The 26,775-nt window shown below is 40.6% G+C and overlaps 1 protein-coding gene across 2 annotated transcripts in view; it reads right to left on the bottom strand.

The window, feature by feature from the left end:
- Window positions 1-12,874: 12,874 nt before the first annotated feature.
- Window positions 12,875-26,775, bottom strand: part of maco1b (macoilin 1b) — a 104,206-nt gene continuing 90,305 nt past the window's right edge. For both annotated transcript variants that reach the window (XM_080211117.1, XM_080211115.1), the window contains 5 exons: window positions 24,025-24,183; window positions 23,001-23,183; window positions 20,785-20,905; window positions 19,527-19,701; window positions 12,875-18,241 (listed from right to left, as the gene is read on the bottom strand). In XM_080211117.1, coding sequence (XP_080067243.1) covers window positions 18,039-18,241; window positions 19,527-19,701; window positions 20,785-20,905; window positions 23,001-23,183; window positions 24,025-24,183 — 841 coding nt within the window. In that variant the 3' untranslated portion in view covers window positions 12,875-18,038. The remainder of the gene's footprint in view (window positions 18,242-19,526; window positions 19,702-20,784; window positions 20,906-23,000; window positions 23,184-24,024; window positions 24,184-26,775) is intronic.

Here is a 26,775-nt window from a genome sequence, read left to right as displayed (position 1 = left end):
ATCATGGCTGATCTGAAGTGGATCAGTTCCACTTACCCGCCTGCTCCCCATAACCCTTAATTCCCTTATCGATCAGAAAACTATCTACCCATGACTTAAACATATTCAAGAGGTAGCCTCCACCACTTCAATGGACAGAGAATTCCAGAGATTCACCACCCTCTGAGAGAAGAAGTTCCTTCAAGTCTGTTCTAAACTGCACCCCCTGCACCCCCCCCCCCAGCTTATTTTGAGGCTGTGCCCTCTAGTTCTGGTTTCCTTTCTAAGTGGAAAGAATCAATCTACCTCTACCCTATCTAGCCCCTTCATTATCTTGTAGGTCTCTATAAGATACCCCCTCAGCCTTCTAAACTCTAATGAGTACAGGCCCAGTCTGTTCAATCTCTCCTCATAAGCTAACCCCTCATCTCCAGTATCAGGCTGGTGAACATTCTCTGTACTCCCTCCAAGGCCAATATATCCTTTTGCAAATAAGAGGACCACAACTGCACACAATACTCCAGTTGCAGCAAGACCTCCCTGCTTTTATATTCTATCCCCCTCACGATAAAGGCCAACATTACATTCGCCTTCTTGATCACCTGCTGCACCTGCAGACTGAGTTTTTGCGATTTGTGCACAAGGACCCCAGGTCGCATGCTGCAACTTTTCACCATTTAAATAATATTCCATCCTATTATTTCTTCCAAAGTGGATAACCTCACATTTGCTAACGTTATACTCCATCTGCCAGGTCCTCGCCCACTCACTCAGCCTATCCAAATCTCTCTGCTGACTTTCCACATCCTCCATGTGATTCACTTTTCCACTCATCTTCACATCATCAGCAAATTTTGTTACCGTACACTCAGCCCCATCCTCCAGATTGTCTATGTAAATGGTAAACAGTTGAGGCCCCAGCACCGATCCCTGCAGCGTGCCACTAGTCACCAACTGCCAACCAGAAAAGCGCCCATTTATTCCAATGACACCACCATCAAATCATGTGATCAGCTAGTTCTTGAAGCAACCTGCAACCCTTTTAAATATATAAAAACCACCCCTTTCACTCCAAAAATCCTCTGCAGCTTGAATCAAGTTGATTTTACTTGTGGCAGTTTATAGGGGAAACTCTTTATTCAATTGACGTCTCAGGTGTTCTCCAAATCCTAAACTATTGCACACAGGTTTTAAGTAAACTTACCAGCATGATCAAGAGATCACTAGTTTAGCAGTGACTTAAGGGAGTTGTTTCCATTCAAGCCACAATCGTGGAAAGTTATTCACACTTTTTCCAGCGAGCATTCTGACTGCAGTTAATAACATGAAATTTGCAAATTGAAACTAAATTTGCAGATGAGGTTCCACCTCAATATCTTTCTATTCGTATATTTTTGAGACCAACTATCAGACAGTGCCCATCTTTTTAATTAAAAATTCACGTACATAAAGAGCAATCAAAATTACTTGCTTTTGATAAACTTCAAGATGACTTCATATTACTCGTGTTCACAATATAAATGTGACTAATTGATATTAATTCCGATTACGAACGGTACCTTATCTTTGCAAATTAAATATCTTTCTTGCTGCATAAACCTTTGACTTTAAATAAACAATTTCCTCTTCTCTGCAGACCCATTGATCATCGACATTGTACGGCATGGATGTGACTTGTCACCTATCAGCCCACGGCTGCGTGATGTCCTGATCTTGTTGCATTAATTATCTGAGGCATTATGAATGGAACTGAGCACTGTGCTAGGGCTGAGATGACAGGCCTACAATCACAATCATCTTCTTTTGCGTTAAGTATGACTCTAGTTAGGAGGAGAGGCTGTCCCAATTCCTACCCATTCTCATTTTACTTGAGGTTAAGGGCAGTCATACTTGCCTCATCTATTGAATTCTGTTCTTCTGTCCATTTTTGGACCAAGGTTATAATGAGGTCCAGATCAGAGTGGTCCTGGTGGAACAAAAAAGATGGTCAAAATTTTCCTATACCATCACCGCAGGACCAGATATTTGCACCTGCTGTCAAAGGACAAATTGCTGGAGTTCTTTGAGGACATAACCAGCAAGGTGGATATTGGTGAACCTGTGGATGTGATACATCTGAAATTCCACAAAGGTGTTTGACAAGGTACCACATAGAATTTGTGCAAGACATTAAAATAGGTGGGAAAGCAGGCAGTGAAGAGGATATAAAGATTTTACAGATGGACATAGATAAGTTTAGGAGAATGGGCCAAAATTTGACAGATAGAGTTTAATGTCAATAAGTGCGAGGTTATCCATTTTGGCTGAAAAAAGTAGAAAGGCAAATTATCTAAACGGAAAGCAGATTCAAAATGCTTCTGGATAGAGGGATTTGGGTGTCTTTGTTCATGAATTGCAGAAATGTCATATGGAGATGCAGTATATAATAAAAAAGGCAAATGGATTATTGGCAAAGAGGCTGCAATATAAAAGGAGAGAAGCGTTGTTGTAGTTGCATAGGGTGTTGGTGAGCCCACATCTGGCATAGTGTGTCCAGTTTAGGTCTTCTTATTTGAGGAAGGATGTGGTGGCATTGGAAGCAGTTCAGAGGAGGTTCACCAGATTGATTCCAGGGATGAAAAGGTTGATGTAAGAGAAGAGATCAAAAAGTTTGGGCTTAAACTTGGAGTTTAGAAGGGGTGAGAGGTATATAAAATTTTAAAAGGAATCGATAAGGCAAATATAGACCAAATATTTCCTCGTGTGGAGCAATCTCGAACAAGTGCTAGCAGGTATAGGTTGACAGGCGATACATTTGAGAGTGTGATGAGGAGGAACTACTTCTTGGTGGTGAATTTATGGAACTCCCTGCCCCATAGTACAGTGGAGTCTGGAAGAAGGGGATAAGGGGAACAGGTGAGGAGGTGGACTTGAGACCAGGGAGTGACAAGCATGATCTGATTCAATAGCGAAGCAGGTTCAAAGGGCTGAATTTGCCTACTTCTGCTCTGGATCCTTACGTTCCTGCAAGAATTTCTGCCACAGGTGGGACCTGAAAGCCCAAACCTGTGCCTCAGTGAGCAGGTGCCGCTGGACTGCGCTGTCAATACCCACCTCCCACCACTTTGCTGATGATTGGGAGACTGATGGATGTAATTGGCCAGCTTGGCTTTGTCTTGCTTTGTACGGACACTTACCGAGATACCAGTGTTGCGGCTGTATTGGAACAGCCTGACTTGAGATGTGGGTAGCTCCAGAGCACATGCCTTCAAGGTCACATCCAGAATGTTGTTGGGGTCCATAACCCTCAGCCATTCTTGACATCAGGTGAAGTGCATTGAATTGGATGGAGTCTGGTACATGCGATGGTGGGGTCCTCAAGAGGAGGCCGAGAGGGATCATCCATATGGAAAAACTCTTCAGCTTTCTCTTTTTGTATTGTGCTGCGCTCCACTATCATGGAAGATAGGGATGTTCACTGAGCCTCCCACCCCAGTTAATTCAATTGTCCACTACAATTCACAACTGGATATGACAGGATGGCAGAGGTTTGATCAGATACATTGGTTGTAGGATCACTCAAGGTCAGCAGCACACTGCATCTGCTATATGTAGAATGTATGTACTCCTGTACTGTTGCTCTGCCATGTTGGCATCTCATCTTGAGGTTCAGCTGGTGCTGTTTCTGGCATCCTCCTCTACAACAAATCAAAGTTAGGTTTTCACTGCCAAGGACCTTTAATCAAAACAAGAAGATTGAAGCCTTGGAATTTTTAAGGGCACATTCATCATTGAGTGTCTGCCAAAACCTTATGTTGACAAATAGTTATAAATTTCCAACATTGTAAGATTATTTGCATAATTACAATATAGAGAAGATAAAGCAATAACCTTTCAGCTCCTTTATCCTTAAAAATAAAAAAGTTTACTTTGCAGTTTTAACTGATGTTGATGCACTTAAGGATTTTCTTTTAAGTCAAAGAATTCCTGCTATGCATCAGTACATAGAAACAGGAGTAGGCCTTTCAGCCCATCTCGCCTGCCCTGCCATTTAATACGATCATGGCTGATCAGACACTTCAATGACTTTTCCCACTATCCCTATAACCCTTTACGCTAATGTGAATCAGAATTCTATCAATCTTTGCCATAAATATACTCAGTGACTGAACTTCCACAACCCTCTGGGATAGGGAATTCCAACGTTCACAACCCCCTTTGTAAAGAAACTTCTCATATTGGTCCAAAATGCAATCCCTCTTATTTTGAAATTGAGCCCCGAGTTTCTAGACTCCCCCAACCAAGGAGGGTCTAGAACCAGGGGGGTTCGACCTTTCTATTCCTTTAAGTATTTTGTGGGTTTCAATGCTATCACCCCTCATTCTTCAATACTCCATAAAATACAGGCCCCGTTTGCTCAATCTCTCTGCATAAGACAGTCACATCATCCCTGGAACAAGTCTGGTGAACCTTTGCTGCACTCCTTCGATTAGCAATATCATCTTTTTTGAGCAAAAGGGACAAAAACTGCACTAAGTGGACCATGTACAGTCTGACCAAGCTTTTTTAACGTTTATTTGTCACAAATAGGCTTACATTAACACTGCAATGAAGTTACTGTGAAAAATCCCCAAGTCACCACACTCCAAGGCCTGTTCAGGTACACCAAGGGAGAATTTAGCATGGCCATTGCAGCTCAGTAGCTCGTCTTTCGGACTGTGGGAGGAAACCGGAGCACAAGGAAGAAACACACGCAGACACGAGGAGAACGTGCAGATTCCGCAGACGGTGACCCAAGCTGGGAATCGAACCCAGATCCCTGACATTGTGAGGCAGCAGTGCTAACCACTGTGCCGCTCTTATACAATTGAAGCAAGACTACACTACTCCTAAACTCAAATCCTCTTTTGATTAAAGCTAACATTCCATTAGCCTTCCTAATAGCTTGTTGCAAGTGCACGCTAGCCTTCAGTGACTTAGGGACAAGGTCACCTAGGTTCCTTTGTACATCTTAAACGAATGATTCAAAATTAGAAAATATTGGAGGCCAAAAATTGTTTATTGGCAGGGCTGCATAACTTATCTAAATTTCTCTTTCCCAGAACTTCAAATCCCACTCGCATCTGATCTGTGAAGTTTAATTTCACATTCATTAACCCAAAATAAATGTTGTTACCTGGCAAATATGGAAGGAATTATCTGTTAAAAACCCTTCCTGGAATGGTGTCGTTTCCTAAAAGAGCAAGTTTCATGAGGGTTTTTAAATGCAAAAAAAGCCATTTGCAAGCTGTGTGGCTGCTATCATTCTTCAATTGAATGTTATTCTGTCAGAAGCTTTCTCAAATCCCCATGGCTATACTTTGGACAAAATCTTCAGAGCTTCCGTACATTACATAGAAATTCTCACTAGATGGCAACCTTCACCCTGACAACTACAAGAGTTGATCAAAGAACAAATACTCACACAGCCCATTTCCCCCAGCTTACAGGACCATCCAATTCAATTATTGCAGAATACTTATTTTAATTGTTTCATTTTACAAATATAATTTAACATATGCACTCTTCCCTCAGGCTTTTTTTAAAAGAACAAAAGCAAAAATACTCCAAGTGCTGGAAGTCATAATGTACTGGGGCCAAGACCTCACGCTATAGTTATATGATCTGTATTGTATTTATATATGCAACATAGTTAATTTTTAACATTTAAAATGGGACAATGCCTCTTTAAAACAACTGAAGCTATGAACAATCGGCCCTAATCTGGCATTATCAAGGAAATTTGCGCCTTGTTATCTCTGAAGGAACCCCAAGTCCTCCTCCTCCCCACAAAACTATGGGCTGCAGAGATGAAATTCAAAGAGAATTATCCCAAAGCCATCGGCATTTCAGAACCCAGGTTGGCCAGAGGCTACTAGTCCACTAGGATAAAAAGCCCTGCAAATTTCAAATTCTAATTGTTTGAACGTTAACCATCTTGAGACCCCAAAGGGATATGCACACTTTGTCGCAGCCAAAGTGGAGAGGTGGGAATTATATGATTTCCCCCGCCCCCCGACACACCCACCCAGGGTGATAGAACCTATAATATTGCCACAGAGCCATAAAACTCAGTCTGTCGCTTCTCCATCTTTAGAATCTTCACAATGCAGGTGGTGGCTATTTGGCCCATCGAGTCTGCACCAAATCTCCAACAGAGCATCTCATCCAGACGCACCCCTCCCCCCCTCACTCAATTACTGCAACCCCACCTATTTACTGTGCTAATTCCTTAACTTTCACATCTTTGGACTTTAGAAGGAAATGGAGTACCCAAGGAAATCCATGCAGTCAGGGGGAGAACTCCACACAGTCACCCAAGGCTGGAGTCAAACCACAGTCCCTGGCATTGTGGGGCGGCACTGTTAATCTTTGTGCCACTATGCTGCCTATCGACAAAGCAGTAGCTCTGAAAAGGGGCTCTTTCCAGGTTTGAATGTCTGGCTCCATCTAGTTTTTACTGGAGCTTCTGTACCATTATGTCCAAGGCTGGTACATTTCTGTGATTTTTTCATCATGGAAGTTCACTGGAAAAGTAAAATACTCTTGCATTCATTTTCAGCCTGCTGACCTCTGTGAAAGAACACACCTTTGGGCTTTTATATCTGAACATATGTGAAACAGTAATTCTTTCCTTTGTGATCTTTGCCCTGTAAATCTCTCTCTAACCCCCGTTCTTTTATTGTACACAAAGGAAGCAGTGTTGCAACCCTCCTCACGTGCTGGAGTGTGCAAATAAACTAACCCTCTGAGTTCATCTTTTCACACACATGCTGTGGGATTACCAGTAGGAATTGGATCAGGTCAAAACTGAGGGATGCAGAAATACATCACTGTTTATGAAGGGGGGAAGCAAATCTAAAACACCTTTGTTTAAAAGATGAGCGGTGAGAGGAGAAATCAGGGCAGTTTTAGTCAATGTAACCCTCTTCCCCCCACTGCTGGTAACAATACGTAAAAACAGAAAATGCTAGAAATACTTAGGTGACAAATAACTTGCATTTAGATTGATTCAGCTTCACATTCAAAATGATTCACAACATTCCCTCATCAGAGCAAGATAAATTTAGAGATAACAAGATTCAAACAAATACAGAAGCAGTGATCAAAAAGCAAAGATCTGAGACAGGATGGAAGACAAAAGAAATTTAGGACTCGATCTTACGGAAAAAATTTCACCAAAGAAAACAAGAGAGAATGGCGCCAGCTTTTTGGTTAAAAAAATGCCCAGATGCTGTTCTCGCTGGGGGGGGCAGTGTCAGGGCTTAAGCTTGCCAGTGAAACCAGCTGCAGAATGCTTAGTGTGCAATTGCGCAGGTGCTTAATCTAGAACACTGGAATTTGGAGCAGAAGTAGGCACTTCAGCCCTTCGAGCCTGCTCCACCATTCAATCAAGTCATGGCTGATCTCTCCTTGGTGTCAAATCCATCTCCCCACCTGTTCCCCATATCCCTTTAACCCTTTTTTAAAATCAAAAATACATCCATCTCCTCCCTGAAACCATTTAACAATTCAGACTCTGCCACACTATGGGGCAGCGATTTCCACAAATTCATCACCCTTTGTGAGAAGTAATTCTTCCTCATCTGCATTTTAAACCTATTGCCCCTCAACCTGTACCTCTTGTTCAAGGTTGCCCCACAAGGGGAAACATTTGATCTACATTTACTTTAATCAATTCCTTTTAGTTTTTAATATACTTTGATCAGATCCCCTCTCATCCTTCTAAACTCCAGCGAGTATAAGCCCAAAACTCTCATCTGTCAACCCTTTCATCCCCAGATGAACCTTCTCTGAATTGCCTCCAATGCCACATCCTTCTTCAAATGAGACCAAAACTGGGCACAATATTCCAGATGTGGACTCACCAACACCCTATACAATTGCAACAACACATCTCTACTTTTATACTCCAGTCCCTTTGCAATAAATGCTAACATTCCATTTGCCTTCTTTATTAGATGCTGCACCTGCATATAAACTTCCTATGATTCATGAACATAGAAGCTCATGTCCCTCTGCCCAGGTGCATATTGAATCTACTTTCCATTTATGCAATTATTTGCCTATTTTTTCCTGCCAAAATGCACCACCTCACATTTTCCCACATTAAACTCCCATCTTCCAACTTTTGGCCCACACTACTGGCCTATCTGTACGCATATGTAAATTTATCGCCTCTTCACTGTCTGCTTTCCCACCTATTTGAGTGTCATCCACAAATTTTGCTATGTTACATCCTGTCCCTGTTTGCAGATCATTTATGTGGGTTGTAAACAATTGAAGTCCAAGGATTGACTCCTGTAGCATCTCATTAGTTACAATTCACCAGGCAGAGAAGGACCTATTTATCACAAACCTGTTTTCTGTCAGCCGATCCTCAAACCAATCCAGTACACTATCCTGCATCTCTTGTGAGCACTGCAAGAATTCCTGCCACAACCAACTCCCCCCACCAGCCTGTGGCAGTCTAGCCCCTTCACTAATCATCTCCCAATCTGCAGATTCCCTCCCTTCCTTACCCATCATCACCCCTCCAAAACTCCCCCTTTCCTGCTGATCACACCTCGTTACTTTCCCCTGCAAGCCAATCACTCCCTGTCTGCAAAGCCCTCCCTTTGCCTCCCCATCATTGCTCCACCTCCTTGGCATTGCCCCAGGCACAGTTAACTTACCTAGCAGGCAGCGCCAGGATACCAGTTGGACACTGCCCCATGGGTACTGCCCAAGCATGCCCTTGATCACTTCGGGGGTCTTCAGTGGCTTCTGATACCCGAGTGAGGCCATTACATCTAGTCTCCACCGGTGGGAACCTGCTGTTATTCTTGCCAGCAAGCAGATAACTGTGAGCGAGCCTGAATGATAGCTTGCGGGACTCACTAATATTTATATCAGCTTTACACCCAGAAGGGATGCGAAGCTGATTTCCGCCGAAAAACAGGACTGGTAAGTTCAGGTGAGGCGAGAAACCACAGATGAGACGAGAAACCACACGTGAACCAAATTTTGCACCTCTCCCCCAATCTTACTACCTCACCCGATCAAACGACAAGTGGGACAAGGTCATAAGATTGCGCTCAAAGTAGCGAACAAGATGATTGCATAAAAGGTAACAATGGAATAAGTACAGGTACAAAGTATGGATGGTGTTGGAATAAATGGTAATAGCAGGACCATCAACAACAGCTGCTATTGGGGGCAATGGCTTATATCTGAAATTGTTAAACTCAACGTTGAGTTCAAAAGGCTGTAAAGCGTCTGATCAGAAGTTGAACTTAATTGCCCTCGGTCTCCTACACTGTTTAAGAGGGGTCAAGGTGAGTGGGGTGGAGAATTAAAATTACACGAGACTAGAAGCTTAGGGTCACACATACAGAATGGAGCAGTTCTGCAAAGCAGTCACTCAATTCCACATTTGGTGTCTCCATTATCAGCAGTAAATTAACCATTTGAAATTGAAAAAATTACCAGAATTGTTCCAGAAATGAAGGAGTTAAATTTCAAGATTAGATTGGAAAATTGCTAGATTGCTCCACAGAACCAGTAGGACTGGCCTAGATGGAACCAGATGAAATGGCCTCCAATGCCATGCCATGATGACTACATATTAAAAAATTGCAGTTTTACTTAAGAAACAACATTTAGGAATCTGGATGGCTTGAAGGGAGGAGGTAAGAATGGCAAGATATTCCATCCTCTACACTTGCAACTTCCATGGGTAGGGCTGCACAGATGTCCAAAGATGTGCAGGTTAGGTGGATTGGCTATGCTAAATTGTCAGGGGGACTAGATCGCGTAAATGCATAGGGTTACAGGGATAGGGCCTGGGTCGTATTGTGCTCAGTGCAGACTCAGCAAGCCAAATGGCCTCCTTTGCACTGTAGGATTCTATGAATGCGAGGATGTGGTTAACTGATTCATGAAGGGAATGGTCCCATTGCACTAAAGCCAGGTTTTGGGGAGGAAGGGGGTAGAATGATGTGTTTGACGGTGGCATCCATCAAAATGGTGGAAATGAAGGATGAGCCATTAAATGCAGTGGATGGTGGAATGGGAGGCGAGAGCATTGGAACATATTTCTTGAAGGGAAGAGAATGGGTAAGGAGCAGAATTACAGGAGGTGAGCAGACATGGTCAAAGGACTTGTCATTTGTAGGGTAGAGGGAAAAGGAAGCTATACTGGAAGTGTTTCAATGGAACAGTTGCAGGGACAGGATCTGGGAGCAATATTCTCTCATCCTCATTCCTGTAGAGAAAGTGTGGCAAAGTAGCTGTGAGACTCAGTGCGCAATATAGAAAATACAGGTCATAGAAATCATAGAATCCCTACAGTACAGAAAGAGGCCATTCGGTCCATCGAGTCTGCATCAACCACAATCCCACCCAGACCCTATCCCCATATCCCTTTTACCTATACATCTCAGGACACTAAGGACAATTTTTTTTTAGCATGGCCAATCAACCTAACCTGCACATCTTTGGACTGTGGGAGGAAACCAGAGCACTGGAGGAAATCACACAGGCACGAGAACGTGCAAACTCCACACAGCGATCCAAGCTGGGAATCAAACCCAGGTCTCTGGAGCTGTAAAGCAGCAGTGCTAGCCACTGTGCTACCGTGCCACCCACAGTCGGTATGTCAGTAGCCTATCCCCAGAAACGGAGCAACAAAAGTTGACCCTTGAAGAAAAGGGAAGGGTGGAAATTGGATGCAAGGTTGACAAAGTACTTTTTTTAAAGTCCAAAGAGTAGGAGGTAATGATACAGTTATCACACTACCAATGGACGTTCTTCCTGGATAAGCCACGGTAACAATTGTGAGGAAGTGCTGTATCAGTTAGGGTAAGAACTGTCCATAAAATTATAGTTCATTCTTACCCCACCCTGTACAAAGCTTTCCTCTGGCACAAAGAAACAAAAATCAGGAAGAAGCAATGATAATCTCAAATGTTGCATTATGTAATGCTTGGAATAACTTGGCCAGATTTATTTACTATACACAAATAGGAATCCTTCTATATCTGACATGCAGCGGTGCTAGTAAATGTAATTAAAATTGACTTGCTTAATTGGTCCTAATAATTAATATACTGAGAATCTATGGTTTAAGTAGTGCTAGAGAGAACTAGTTGAGCATGTTATGGCTAGAAATAAGACTGGAATCATCACATCTAGAGCACAAACAGCTGAATATTGTTGGAAACTTGTATTCATCCGACACTCAATTTTATTGCAGTTCTCAAAATACTTTGCATACATTAAAATTATTTTGCATTGACTGTTTTTATGGAGTCAAAAAGAGATGATCAGTTTACCAATGGTGCTCTTAAAGGAGGAACGGCTGTCAGGATATAGGTACATCTCTGCTCTTTAAATAGTGCCAAGAGATCTTCCAAGTTACACTGCAACCATTTTAATAATGTAACCCAAAGGATGCAGTTCCCAACAACACATTCCTGGTACTGCCCTGGGAATTGTCAGCTTGAATCTTCTGCTCAGGTTCTGCAGTGAAACGTGCAACTTTCAGACTTGGGAGACAAGAATATTAACAACCAAAACAACTTAATACCTCAAACATTGCTACTGAATTTAGGGTTGCATAACATAAATTCTGGGGTCCCATTTGCAGTGTCTTCACACAAGAAATAGAAACAGCACTAGGCTACCAGGCCCTTCAAGTCTGCCTTGTTATTCAATACAATGAAGGTTGATCTATGCTGGCATCAACTCCTTTTCTGTGACATTTCCCGAAAGCTCATAATTATTTCCTTGGATGCTCACATCCAAAAATTATTTAGATTTACTGGAAACTTCAACTTGAAAATAAGACTTCTTCTTTAAGCTGTCCATTCAAACATTTGATTTAAACAATGAGCTACTTAAACAGGCGTAAGTGTTGGTCTTCAAAAGTGAACAAAATATCTCTGACTGATGAAACTCAACAATCACAACCCAGTAATGTGAAAAATGCAAACCTTCTACATTGCTTCAATGAAGCTAATCACCAGTAGATACCAGAGTCTTCACAAAGCTCCCAAAGCCTAATTCACTGAACTAGAAAAAACATTATCTAGCTGGTTGAACTCGTCACTCAGCGAATGTGACAAGAAATTGAAGTTGAATTATGCATTTATAACTTTTGCTAATTTCAAAACATAATTATACACAACAATGCTTCATAATCCGGCTTTCCATCCAATTCTGCCTGGGAGGCAGCTTGGAAAAATTATTTTCCAATTCAGTAGATTGTCAATATTATAACTAAATGTTAATGTGATTTACATACAAGATTATAAACAAAGTCCAACCACAAAATGTTCCCCTAATTCCAGCAGAAGTGCCCCATCTTTTTTTTAAGTCTAAAGTTTATTCATTAGTGTCATAAGTAGGCTTACATTAACACTGCAATGAAAAATCCCCTACTGTAAAAACCCCCTAGTCGCTGCACTCCAATGCGTGTTTGGATACACTGGAGGAAGAATTTAGCATGGTCAATGCACCTAATCAGCACATCTTTCACACTGGGGAAGGAAACCAGAGCACCCAGAGGAAACCCATGCTGATGTATGTCATTAAAAAAGCTGCCCTGCCCATTTGACAGAACTAATCCCCCAGAAATCAGTTCAGACTCTCGACACGGTTTCCAGGAACCAATGTCATTAGTCTGACAATTGCCTGTACTATCTGCTGAGACACATCAACTTGTCTCCAATTTTACAGGCAAACTTACAAAAACTGTTAAAAATGGTGATTAACAAGAAAAATAAGGAATGTATACCAGAAAGTGTGTTTCTTTTAATGTGTAGATAGATGCAAGCGGAAAAATATTTTGCAATTAATGAAACACAGCAGAATCTATCTGCAAGAAAAACGTTTATTCCTTGTAAACCCCACAGAAAGAGAATGCAGCCAAGATCAGTTATATAAAGAAAAGTGCCAAAGTGGCAACAAGGGGAGACGGAGTTGTTATTAATTTCAACACAAAAAAGTCAGTGACAATACTCCATGTTCTGCACAATGCTCAAAGAATCCATGAGACAATTTTCTGCAACAATTTTATGATGACAATTACACAGGTTGATTCAAAAATCCAAAATGACAGCCAAAACCACACAGATTTGGCTGAAGCTAATATCCTGTCAAAAGAAAATGAGTTAAACTTAGCAATTTTTGCTGGTTGCAACAGAGTTATGTCCGTAAAGAACCTGATTTACGCATTTTGAATAAAGGGACATACATCAATCAAACACAAAAATTTTAGAAACATAAATCTGGGAATAGCTAATCCACTCAGGGTCTACTGCAAGCATACAAAGTGTTCTTAACACAGCTCAGGATTCAAATTAAGTGTTGAACCTTGAGAGCAATGGAAAGAGAGTGAAATTTGGACCACAAGATTCACTGCATACTTTTGTAGATTTCAAAATCTTTTAAAACTCAGCAATGTTCTGACCAGATTACCTTACAGAACTAACAACTCATTTTTCCAAGGTTATAAAAGACAATATCTGCAAGGATGGACAAAAATCCAAGTTTAAAAAGTTAGCTCTTAACTAGAAGATGCACTTCTAACAATTTTATTTGGATGCACTTTAATAGTTTTATTTGAAGCACTTAATTATGTGCTTGAATAGATGTGGCTAACATTGTTTCTGAGGTCTCTTGTGAACTAGATTGGACAATACTACAACTATAATTAATACTCACAATATTGTAGAACACTTAAAATATCAGAAGTGACTACAGTTGTCGATGTAAATGTGTTTCAGCGCAACTCACCAAGGCCAAATCATTTTATGCAGTTAGCCGAATACTTATTTCTCCTGTTTGGGGTTGAGAGATTGAAATTCCAACACAGTTTGATACATAGAAATGTCAGCCACGATGGAACAGTTTTCCTTGTAGCATTATACTTGTGTACTTTACGTTTACAGGGAGAACTGTCTACTAGACATGTACCACTGAACAACAGCTATAGTTGCATCTTTTTGATAATCAAAATTGGAAACAAGGTTTGAGCTTTCCTACCCAGAGTTGCTCAATATATTTATTGCTGGACAACTTTAAATCCCAAATTAGCACACTCCTGCAACTGATTCCGCTATCTAAGATCAATGTTGAATTTCAGTGTGCAAAGCAAACTTTGCCACATTTATTCTGGTGGAGGACACTTCAGCTATAGATCGTTGCAATGGGTAAAAAATTACTTTGCGATTTTTTTTGGCAATTCAAATCTGTAGAGTTTCCACCCAGTGAATGATTGGACAGGGGGAATGAAACTCAAAAAAATACACATTATAGCACTCAATCACGAGTCAGTAAAAGATAATGAAATTTATAGATAATCTCAACTGAAAGTTTTTGTTCTTATACCAGCATTACTGAGAAAATATGCATTTCTGGTAAAAATGTAAATTTCTATCCACATTTTAAATAATAAATGTCATCAAATTTCAAGATTTTTCCCCCCTTAAAAACCAGTGTCATTCATGATGCCATTTTGCAGCACAGGGAACGAAGTCCAAATTCTTGTCAAGTCAATTACAAATCATATATTGTTCTGTGATATGACAGCAACATCAAGAAACTACAGAATAAGACAAAGTGCTTTAAATTAAAAAACATAAATTTTTAAGATGCATTGCATGGAGATTTAAGCAGAATTTCAACACAAATGCCGTGATCTGGCAAATTCTCACCTGCTTTAAGTTTCACTAAGTACTCAATATTGGAAGGGGTAGTGAACTGCAGAAAGCAGCTGTTTTGGAGTCTGTAATGACTTCCAGAAGCACATGTTTTGGATAGTTCGAAGAGAAGGTCAACCATACTTAACCCTGGTGCAAAAAGAAAGCCGTTTTCTTGGGGCTGAGGTTGGGCCGATTAAGCGCAAGATGCATTGAGTGAACAATTTTCTCATCATCCAAAATTTATTCTCTCCTATATTGAACCTCCCAAGAACCATTATTCACTTCAAGCACCTTTTATATAATTATGAAACGACTGTAATTGTTTCAAAATAAAAGCGACATTTTGTGCACTTTAACATTTTTCTCTCACTTTTTAAAAAAAATCTTTCTTGGCACAACAAAATTGGATTATAATTTTGAACTAATAGGATAAATTTAAATAAAATAGATTATGTCTAAGCACAACAGAAAAAACACCATTTTAAAACAAAACATTCACTGGCAAATCTACAACCTGTTTTATAAATTATCTTTTGTACAAAATAGGTTTCCCCTTCCTTTATTGCACTTGAAACACTCACACTCTAGTATACTGTTAAGGTTGTAACAATGTGGATGTCTCATGGGTAAAAACACACGAGGCATTTAGCTCCAGGACTTAAATTGGATCTTTATAATCAGATCTGTATGTATGATTTGAAATGTACTCTGTATATTTTCCTAAAATAGGAGTTTTGCTGGGTGTAACAATTATCCAAAAGATATCACACTGATCTAAAATGAAGATCTTCAATCAAAGGCTTTAAATGGTGCCTGGCTTTATCTGTGATGAATAATGATCATTTAAACTATTCTTTTTGGGTGGATCTAGCATAGTCCAATTTGTGGTTGACTGCATTATATTGGAATAGAAGAAAATAAGGTTCAAATAAACACTCAGTTGCTAAGTGACAAATGAAGAAGAGAGAATATCCAACAACTCTGTTGCTGACCTGTGCAAAAAATACAAAAACTGTAATACTTTTTGTTTTAACAACAAAGAACTGATGACAAGCATTTGAAAAGATATCAATGTCAATAACTGAAGGCTGTATAAAGCATAATACTTTAGTCTCAAATGTGTGTCAAGCAGTCTTCACTGGAGATGTACTTAAAAATCTGACTTGAATCCCTGAATACAGCAAAGGAAAAGAATGAGCACATTAATGAAAATGTGGTTTCCTCCGGATACAAATTTTGAAGGCACTATGATCACTACTATTTTGAAAGAAATTCCCAAATATTTATCTCTCAATCACAAGGCTTTCTTATAAGTTGTTATCTATTTAAAGCCTGCAATATAATTTCAAGCTTCATTTGGTCCTAAAGTGTAGAAATAAGGAAGTTTGCCTTAGATGGTAATACATAGAACTTCTAGAATACTTGAAAGATTTTCATTAAAACTGAACTTTGTTGTTAATTGGGAGATAACACAGTAGTGTTTTCATGGTATAATAGAAATATTCAGGTTTTCAGAACATCAATGTTATAAAGCAATTTAGTGGTAAGTTAGCCAATTACTCTCAGATTTACACACGAAAGAATAAAATGGCACCTCTGAGATTACATTGGGTTTCCTTTTCTATAAAATGTTACAGATGATCCATTCCCTTTTGACAACGCCAATAACCACAAGTGCGCAAGATTTGATGCAGGTTTTATAAAGCACAACATGCCTGGCATACCATAGCATTGTATCTCTGAAGTCTAAACAAAATTGTACATCTTTCTTGTATCGAATTGTGGGGGAAAATCTTGGCTAACCAATTGTGTGAAATGATCAATTAGCCTTTCAAGTTGTCCATCTAAAATGAATGAAGTAATGACCTCTGGAAATATATAAATGTACTTATAAACCATTTTACCTAAAGTCCTTTTTGGAAAAAGATACATCCACAGCAGCGAGCTGAGCATCATAACAAAACAGTCAAAACACCAGCCTGAACACTCAATCCATTTCACTCATTTTCCACCTTCACCACTTTCAGCTACTGGTTAGTTCTACTTTGCTACTGAACATCTCATCCTCAATTTGTCCATGAAAAGTAATGAGTTTTTCCTACAATAACGGTATTAGTATTTGTCTCCACAGCATACTGACTGGTAAGTCATCAAATACAAACGCAATCCCACAGAAGAACGTGCATTTGGGTGGCCAAGAGCAGAGGATGGAGAGAAGCCATAACTTATTACTATTGCAGATGTGATTCAACATCTGCATATAAATTCAGTTGCCAATAACTTATTGTTGAGTGTTTAAGTGACATGTGTGGTGTAAAATATATTAATTTTAAATTCAAGTCCTTTATAAACAAGGAGGGAGCAATGATACTCCTCAGTACTTCATAAGAAAAGGCTTTCATCTCTCTCACTCTCTCTGGTCATTTTTAGCCGCCATTTTGGATACCCTCTAATTGAAGATAGAAGCTACAAGTTGGAGTACAACTAGTTCCAAATCACCAACTAAGTTAGTAGACAGAGCAGATTTAGTTTTCTATTTCCATGCCTAATGGTACTGTATATATTCAAAATACATGAACTAAGAATGCCCCCTCCTGATTTCAATTTCTCAACGTGGTTAATGTGGAACTGAAACACTGCTCAATTTCAGGCACATAGTGACAAAGTCACTGTTAAAAAGGTATATGATTTGTTACAACACTTAACAGCACCACTTTGGCTTAGAGCTAGAAATGTATGTTGGATCTGAAAGTTGCAGGGGCTGAGGCAAGTACAGTAAAATAGTTCAATTCAGTGATGGATACACACAAACTTGTTGAGCAAATTTATTCAACTCTCTGAACTCCTACACTTGTGGTAGAACAGGTGGTTATGGTATTCAACAGATTAAATGGGCCAACAGTGAAAGAGCTAGTCAGCAACAATGATTCAAAAAATCAATTTAAAATTTATTGCCGTGTTTCCAACCCTGTCATTTTTGCATGAGTGTGGGTTCGCAGATCAGTTTTTAAAACAAAAAATTCTCCAAGAGGAAACCAAACAAAAAAAATAAAAGGCAGAAGAAAGAACCGAGGAGAAGTCACAATGCACTGACCAGACTTTCCAAAAAAAAAACTGCAAAGTTCTGGGAGGTTTTCTAAAAATTTACAGGAAAAAAAGAAGCCATTGGGCAGTTCTAGTCGACACCATGATGTCATTTTTTGTATTTTTGTTTTTTTTTGACTACAACTAGTACGTACAGTCACACGTTACATTGTCATCTTGACTGCAGAAAACTCTTGCATGATGTCACCACATCGATAAAGTCTGGGAAAGGATGGGGGAGAAGGAAGGGCAGGAGAAAGAGGCGCGCAGTCACTTCTTCATTGGCTGATAAACTGAGGCATTAGGATCAAGTCCTGAAGGGCTCGTTTCCACAAATTTGGAGGAATAATGCGGTGTCACAGGGCTCAGAGTGCTGGTTGCTGCTGTGTATGCAATGCTGGGCATTACAGCCATGACCTCAGCAATTTTCTGTTTCAATTCCTTGATTTCCTGATCTTTCTGAATAATTTGCCCTGGAAAACACATACACAATTGATCAGAAAATATCCAAACCTTCAAAGAACCAAAGTCAATTCGATGAACTGTAGTTTGTGAATTCCTAGCAAACAAGTTAACAAAATGGGCAGCACAGTGGCTGGCACTCCTGTCTCTCAGCACCGGGGACCTGGGTTCAAATCCAACCTTGGGTGTCCGCCTGTGTGGAGTTTGCACATTCTCCCGGTGTCAGTATGGGTTCCTTCCACGTGTTCCTCCCACCCTCCAAAGATATGTGGGTTAGGTGGATTGGCCATGCTAAATTGCCCCTTAATGTTAAGCTAGCATGGATTAATGGGGATAGGGCCTGGGTAGGGTTGTGGCTGGTGCAGACTCGATGGGCCGAATGGCACTGCAAACTCCAGAGACACTGCACGTTCTCCCGGTGTCTGTGTGGGAATTGAAGATTCTAGAATCACAGAATCCATACATTGCAGGAGGTGGCCATTCAGTCCATTAAGCCTGCACCGACATCAATCCTACACAGGATCTATTCCCGTAACCCCACGAATTTACCATGCTAGTCCCCCTGACATCAAGGGGCAATTTAAAGTGGCCCGTCAACCCAACCCACACATCTTAGGACGGTGGGTGGAAACTAGAGAAAATCCACACAGACACTGGGAGAATGTGCAAACTCCACAGTCACCAAAGGCTGGAACTGAAAGGCAGCAGTGCTAACCACTGTGCCGTCCATAAGACCCATTTTAGGTAGAATCAAAATATATTTAGTTAAAAAGCTTTAAGCCTTTCTAGCATTGTGTAGGGTGCAAATTATGATTTGATATATTACCAATCCACTGATCAACACCACTGCTTATGTTAAAACATTCCATTTTGTTGAACAGGAAATTCAGCACTAAACAGACACCACGCATCCTTAGGGTCAGCACAGCAGGAGGTATAATTTATGGTATAAGGTTAGAGGAATTACTGGCCTTAGACAGAAATGAAACTTTGCCCTAAAATTACTAGATGGATAACCATAATAAAATTAGACATTAGGTGCAGTTTTGAAACGTAAGGGCAAAATGGATATCACAGGCAATTTAAGGGGCAGTGGGAACGCAGGGATAAAAAGAGTGTGGGAGAAAGTGGTGGGGCGGGGGGGGCAGGGGGCCAGGGGCAATGCAATTTCTCTCAGCCTTCCTACCTTCAACTCATTAAGTCAGCAGGCAAAGGGCTAGGTTGCTGAGTCCAGGATGGAAAATGCATAGAAATTTCAATTGACAAAACCATCCAGTTTTATGACTAGACCCTTACCTTGTGCAATTTCCAGCTGCCGTTTGGCATCCCCTAGTGCAGAGAAGAGATCCAACTTGATTCGGGTCTCAGCACTCAGGCTATTTTCTAAGTGCTGTGTTTTATCTTGCATGGCTGAAAGTGCCGACATCAATACCTCTGTGTCTTTTTCATTTTCTTTATATTTACGCAATTCCTTAATGTGAAAAATAAAATGCACAACTGCTAAGGGCAACATATAAATCACATTTTAAACCCAACATGCTGATTAGACAAAGTTTTTTCCTTTCGCTTGGGTGTATATTTTGGTTAAGTGTGACTTTTTGACCATAATTCACTTTCTTCCTTACTTGAAGCAGACAGTTTATATACTGGAATATACACAGAAACCCTACAGCGCAGAAGGAGACCATTCAGCCCAATGAGGCTGCACTGATTCTGATGGACCACCCCATCCAGATCCTATCCCCGTAACCCCATATATTTACCCTACCGAACCCCTAACCTGCATACCTTAGGATACTAAGAGGCAATTTAGCATGGCCAATCTACCTAACCTAGTGGTTATATGCAGAATCAAAGAATTCCTACAGTGCAGGAGGCCACCATTTGGCCCATCAAGTCTGCACCAACTCTTCAATAGAGCATCTTATCCACATCCACGCCTCCAGCCTATCCCCACTAATTTACCCGACTAATCCTTACACATCTTGGGGCATTAAGGGTCAATTTAACATGGTCAATCCACCTAACCTGCACATCTTTGGACTGTGGGAGGAAACCGCAGCATCCGGAGGAAACCAAGTTGTACATATATATTAGAGGTATTCTAGTATTTTAGCGGTATTCTAGTATTTTGATCATGTGGCATTTTAACACTGAACTTTAGGCTAATATGATGATGTAAGTATCAGTTTCATGGAGCTTAAAAGCAAAACATTTTAGATACTGGAAAGCCTGGTCAGGCAGCATTAAGAGAAACGTAACAATTTCAGGTGGATGGACTTTCAGCACAGGCTGCCTCTGTTTCTCTCTAAACAGATGCTGCATTATCTGTTGAACCTTTCCAGCATTTTTTTTTTAAAACTCAGTTTTTCTTGGGAAGAGGGTGGAGAGAAAAGCGAAAGAAAAATTCTACACCGACCTGTTAATCGATGTATTACAACCACTCTTAATACTTTGAAGTTGATGGCTAATTACAATATAGAGATTTGCAATTATATCACATGGTTATTTCTGTCTGACCTTGTCCTGGATGTTATCTAGACAAGAGACATACCTGTACTTTTATCTCTAGTTCACGAATCTGGTCTTCCTTGAGTTTCATGTCCATTGTTAACTTCTTACACTCGGTCTCCAGATCTCGAATACGACTTCTAAGAGTTTCTGTACATTCCCCTCTTAAAAATAAAATGGTGTCAAATCCTTCATTTTCTGCATTCATGAATATAAATCTTTCTTATTTTGTAATAGGAGGAGTTAATACTTCACATATCTGTGAAATGTGAAACCTCAGAACTTGATCACTGGAGCTTGGAACTCACAGCATCAATACAATCTTATTCAATTAAAATCTTAGTGAAAAAAAACAAGTCATTGATTCCTGTGTCATCAGGTCAGATGGTGCAAGAGAAAATTGGAAAGGGGAAAAAGTAACACTTTCAAAAAAAAATGTTAGTATTAAAGGAGGGTTATTTGTTTCTATTCTTTTGAGTAGACAGTAGAGATACTCAGATCCAGCAAGTCAAAGGTTTCATTCTACTTTGTTATCTTTGTCAATCCAAAGGCAATTAACTATCCTAATGAATGGGTGTGTCAATTTTGGACACCAATCATCCATATGGTATCCAAATGAGGTGTTGGGCTCAACATTGTTCATTCTTGCCTAGTAGGATCGGTATTGAGATTAAGGCATTCCTGCATTGTGAATCAGCTACCAAGGAGTATGCAAGCATAGTTTTATTTCATTCTTGGCTCCACTCAGGAGAAATGATTGACTTCTGCTCATCATCTCCCCATGGCATGAAGTCAAGAGTGGTGAACCACTGTCAAGAATCTCAACATACAGGAGTATGAGAATGGTTCATTTTCTGTCCCCTTTCAACCCTGCTATGTGACATTTGAAAAATGGGATAGAATCACCAAAATATCCAGTCATTAAAAAAATTAACGTGCTTCCAACATAAGGACATAAGAAATAGGAGCAGGAGTAGGCCATCTAGCCCCTCGAGCTGCCCCACCATTCAATAAGATCATGGCTGATCTGTCGTGGCTCAGTTCCACATTCCCGCCCTCTCCCCATAACCCTTAATCCCCTTGCCTATCAAAAACCTATCGACCCGTGTCTTAAAAATATTGAGCGAGGTAGCCTCCACCACTTCAATGGGCAGAGAATTCCAGAGATTCACCACCCTTTGAGTGAAGAAGTTCCTCCTCAACTCCGTTCTAAACCACCCCCCCCCACCTTTATCCTGAGGCTGTGCCCCCTAGTCCTACTGTCCTTTCTGAGCGGGAAGAGCCTCTCCACCTCTATCCTATCCATCCCATTCATCATCTTATACGTCTCAATGAGATCTCCCCTCATTCTTCTAAACTCTAACGAGTACAAGCCTCGTTTATTCAGCCTCTCCTCATAGTTCAACCCCCTCAACTCCGGAATCAGCCTAGTGAACCTCCTCTGCACTCCCTCCAAGCCAAAATATCCTTGCGTAAGTGCGGTGACCAAAACTGCACACAGTACTCCAGCTGCGGCCTCACCAGTGCCCTATACAGCTGCAGCAAGACCTCCCTACTTTTATATTCAATCCCCCTCGCTATGAAGGCCAGCATCCCATTAGCCTTCCTGACCACCTGCTGCACCTGCAGGCTGGGTTTTTGCGACTCATGCACAAGGGCCCCGAGGTCCCTCTGCACCGTCGCCTGCTGCAGTTTTTCGCCACGTAAGTAATAGTCCTTTCTACCATTATTCCTACCAAAGTGGACAACCTCACATTTGCCAACATTAAATTCCATTTGCCAGTTCCTGGCCCATTCGCCCAGCCTATCTAGATCCTTCTGCAGACTCTCCACACCTCCGCACAATTTGCCGTTCCACCAATCTTGATGTCATCAGCAAATTTCGACAACATACACTCGGTTGCCTCCTCCAGATCATCTATATAAATGGTGAATAGCTGAGGCCCCAGCACCGACCTCTGGGGCACTCCACTAGTCACCAACCGCCAATCCGAATAGCACCCATTGACCCCCACTCTCTGCCTCCTATTTGACAGCCAATCCTCTATCCATGACCTATCCTCTACTCAAAACAATTGAAGTTCAAAATTAATATAGAAGTACTACATAATGTTAAGTAGCATAAAAATGAGCAATCACATTGTTGTGAAACATTCATGCAAAGAACAGTTTGCATATTAATAATATAATCCAGTCTAAAGATTCTGCATATTTATTTTACAGTAATTGATATGCCTCTTGCAATCTTTGCGTTATTACCTTGTGGCTGCAGCAAGTGCCACAGCTCGAGCTGCAGTTGCCTCCTCCAGCTTCTTTCTCTTCTTCTCATCCATCAACTGTTTTTCAAGATAGGTCTTTGCTTCTTGTTCTGCTTTGAGTTTCTTCTCTAACTGGCTTATGGTTTGCTTGTCTTTCTGTTTGGCTTGCACAGCAGTGTGTAATCTGGATAAAAATAAAAACTAGATTGAGTTCAAACTAGAGAGAAATCCAGAACCAAATCATAATAGGATCCAATTTAAAAAGTCAATAGGGTTCCAATCAAATTCTGCTTAGGTTTTACACTGGGAAAAAAAGAATTGTCAAATATTTGTCACCCAACCACTTAGAGCTACACTGTCAAACTTTGATTTTCAATTATTCAACACAGTTTATTATTCCAACATCTACATATAGTCTTGTTTCATAATATGTTCAAAAGAGTTGCCACAATTTGTGAAAATAGGTCACTATTACAGGCATGTCTAAAAGTTGTTGCATGCAAAATGGATATGTTGGAAACTGAAAAAGAAATCTGCAAAGATTAAGCTGACTGATCCTAATTCTTTTAACTTTCTGATAAATATCTTTGGGGCGGCATGATGGCACAGTGGTTAGCACTGTTGCCTCACAGCACCAGGGACCTGGGTTCAATTCTGGCCTTAGGTGACTGTCAGCATGGAGTTTGCATATTCTCCCCACGTCTACATGAGTTTCCTCTGGGTGCTCTGGTTTCCTCCCACACTCCAAAGATGTGTAGATTAGGTGGATCGGCCATGGTAAATTGCCCCTTAGTGTCAGGGGGATAAGCAAGGGTTATGTGGGGTTATGGCAATAGGGCTTGCATGGGATTGTTGTTGGTGCAGGCTCAATGGGCTGAATGGCCTCTTCTGCACTGCAGGGATCCTATGATCTTTGGTGTCTTCTGCATCACAATTTGCAAAATTTTAACAAGGTTAAGGCATGCTAATTAATTTGAATATTTCTGATATATACTATAAATCACAAAATATCACGTGTATCTTACTTGTTCTGTAGCAGTTCATTCTCCTGTCGGAGCTGTCCTACTTCTGAACGGATACTTCGCTCGGTACTGGTCAGCGAGTTGATCTGACTGCGCAGTTCTTGTTCACACTGCCTGCTTGACTGCAAGTCTGCCTTCAGCTTCTTGATGTCCTGCTCCAGCCTGAAGAAAGGAAAAGCATCAGTAACAAAACCTCTGCACTGCTGCTCCTAATCAAAAGCAGGGGGTGGGGCTTCCATGTGGAGAGCTGTTTCTGCTCTTTTGAGTTTAAAAAGTGGCAGGAACAGCCTTCTGTGAAAACAGTTGGCTTATAGTCCCCACACAGAACAAGTGTGGACACTTCAGGTCTCCGCTTCTGCCCCACAGATTATTCTAGCTACACAGACATACAATGCTCCACTAGTCAAGGCGTAAACAAAATGAGCCCTTTGGTGAGTTCACATCATTTTATAGCACCCACTTACAGGTTTCTAGCACCAACTCTCACAAAAGAAGGAAAAGTGATGGGATTTTGACTTGGTTGATATCAGTCTTTGAAATCTAACTGGTAGTCTTGATCACATAATTAGCATGGAACAATCAGGAATCTTGGAAACAGATAACAACAAAAACTCTTTTACAGGCAGAATTTTAAGTGTGCATATGCTCACAAACCAAAAAAAAATCAAGAAAATCACGTAAGTTTGCAATAATGATTTGTCAACAGAAGCCACATGACAAAATATCTTTACATTTTATTACATAAAAAGGTATTAGAAATACAAGTTGTTCTTGTTAAATGTTTAATATTCCAATAAGGGTACCAGAACTTAAGTATGAGCACTTCAAGAAGTTTATCCTAATTTTAAAAGTGAAATGTTTTCCACTTGCCAGGTACCAACCATTAACTATTCTGGATTATGTGCTTTCAGCTTTTTTTTAAATTCACCCATGGGATGTGGGATCAGTGGCTGGCCAGCATTTATTGCCCATCCCTAATTGCCCTTCTCATGGGCCATTTGAGAGTCAATCATATTGCTGTGGCTCTGTAGAGAGTCAAATGTAAGTCAGACCAGTTAAGGACGACAGATTTCCTTCCCTAAAGGACACGAGGGAGCCAGGTGAGTTTTTAACGACAATTGACAATGATTTTGCAGTCATCATTAGATTTTTAATTCCAGATTTTATCCATAATTAGCAACAAAACAGACATGAAACATCTGATGAGCATACAAATAGCCAACAATTATGTTCTCCACCAGATGAGAAGGAGCTGGAGTGTCCCTCTCCATTTATTTATAAAACCATCCAAATACAAAAAGCACTTTTGCCAATAGGAGCAAGAAATGATGATTGTACAGGCATTCCTTGAAAAAGTCTGTACATGACAAATGGATGCATGAGAAGCAACGACTTCTTTCTGTAGAGATCTTCGGCAGCTTTTTTGTTATAGAATAATTACACACTGCTTGTTAGAACGCAATAGGGACGTAGGAGCTTGTTGTGATAACAATCCTCAATGATCAGGAAACACCTCTTCTGCTTAATCACTAGCAAAACCTGTAATTGTGTTTAAAGGAATTTCTCTTCCGTATTATTTGGGCCAAATGCAAATTACCTTCAGCACAAGTTAAGCTTTAGTATTGTGTTGCTAAGCAAATTGTTGCCAAGCTGATGATTGCATTTCATGTTTCACAATTTTGTACCAAATATGGTTTCACATGCAAGTTTAAGAGATTTGTCTTCTCCAACACTGGATGGTCATACAAGGCAGAAAATTCACCTGATGGACAGTCTTCTGACAGATTACAGCAATTTTTCCTTTCCATAAAATAACATTCAGTTTTGAGTAATCAGCTGGCACTGATCAATTAATCCGAGGTCCAGTTGACATTGCAGAAGTGTTGAAGCAGAGAGGATCAATGATACAGCAAGTCAAGAATTGAAGCTACAACCTCATTCATGTTGCAGTTGGATTCTACACATTTCAACACATACAATTCTCAGCATCCTTTACACAATTCACAACTTCCTTTCATTTTTCACCGGGTGTTCCAATTCCCTCCTACAGTCAAGAGATGTGCGGGTTTGCTGGATTGGCTATGCTAAATTGTTCCTTAGTCTCCCAAGGTGTGTAGGTTCAGAGGATTAGCATGGCAAATGTGTAGGGTTACAGAAAGGATTGGGCAAGGGGGGAGCCTGTTAGAGATCACTGCAGACCCGAAGAGCTGAATGGCCTTCTTCTGCACTGTAGGGATTCTAGGATTCTATCTCATACATATTGGTTATTTGAAAGTGGTAAAATAATCCTCTTTATTGAAGTATTTGGCTTCCATTTGTTATTATTATATACCAATGACATTACGATCAAGAGCTTCACATATAGGAAATTACAGACACAAGTACACACTCTCATATGCAAAACCCTGGTACACAAACCGCTATACTATCTATGTGCCTGGTGCATCCCACTTCAAAACAAAGAGAACTGATCCAAAACATAAGAACATAAGAAATAGGAGCAGGAGTAGGCCATCTAGCCCTTCGAGCCTGCCCCGCCATTCAGTAAGATCATGGCTGATCTGTCGTGGCTCAGTTCCACAATCCTGCCCTCTCCCCATAACCCTTAATCCCCTCTCTTTATCAAAAACCCATCAACCCGCTTCTTAAAAATATTTAGCGAGGCAGCCTCCACCACTTCAACGGGCAGAGAATTCCAGAGATTCACCACCCTTTGAGTGAAGAAGTTCCTCCTCAACTCCGTTCTAAACCGCC

Source organism: Carcharhinus amblyrhynchos, chromosome 24 (genome assembly GCF_965287045.1).
Source record: "Carcharhinus amblyrhynchos chromosome 24, sCarAmb.v2.hapA, whole genome shotgun sequence".
In the NCBI taxonomy this organism is placed as follows: Eukaryota; Metazoa; Chordata; class Chondrichthyes; order Carcharhiniformes; family Carcharhinidae; genus Carcharhinus; species Carcharhinus amblyrhynchos.
Note: the sequence above shows the minus strand (reverse complement) of the source record. Positions and strands in the feature narration are given on the sequence as shown.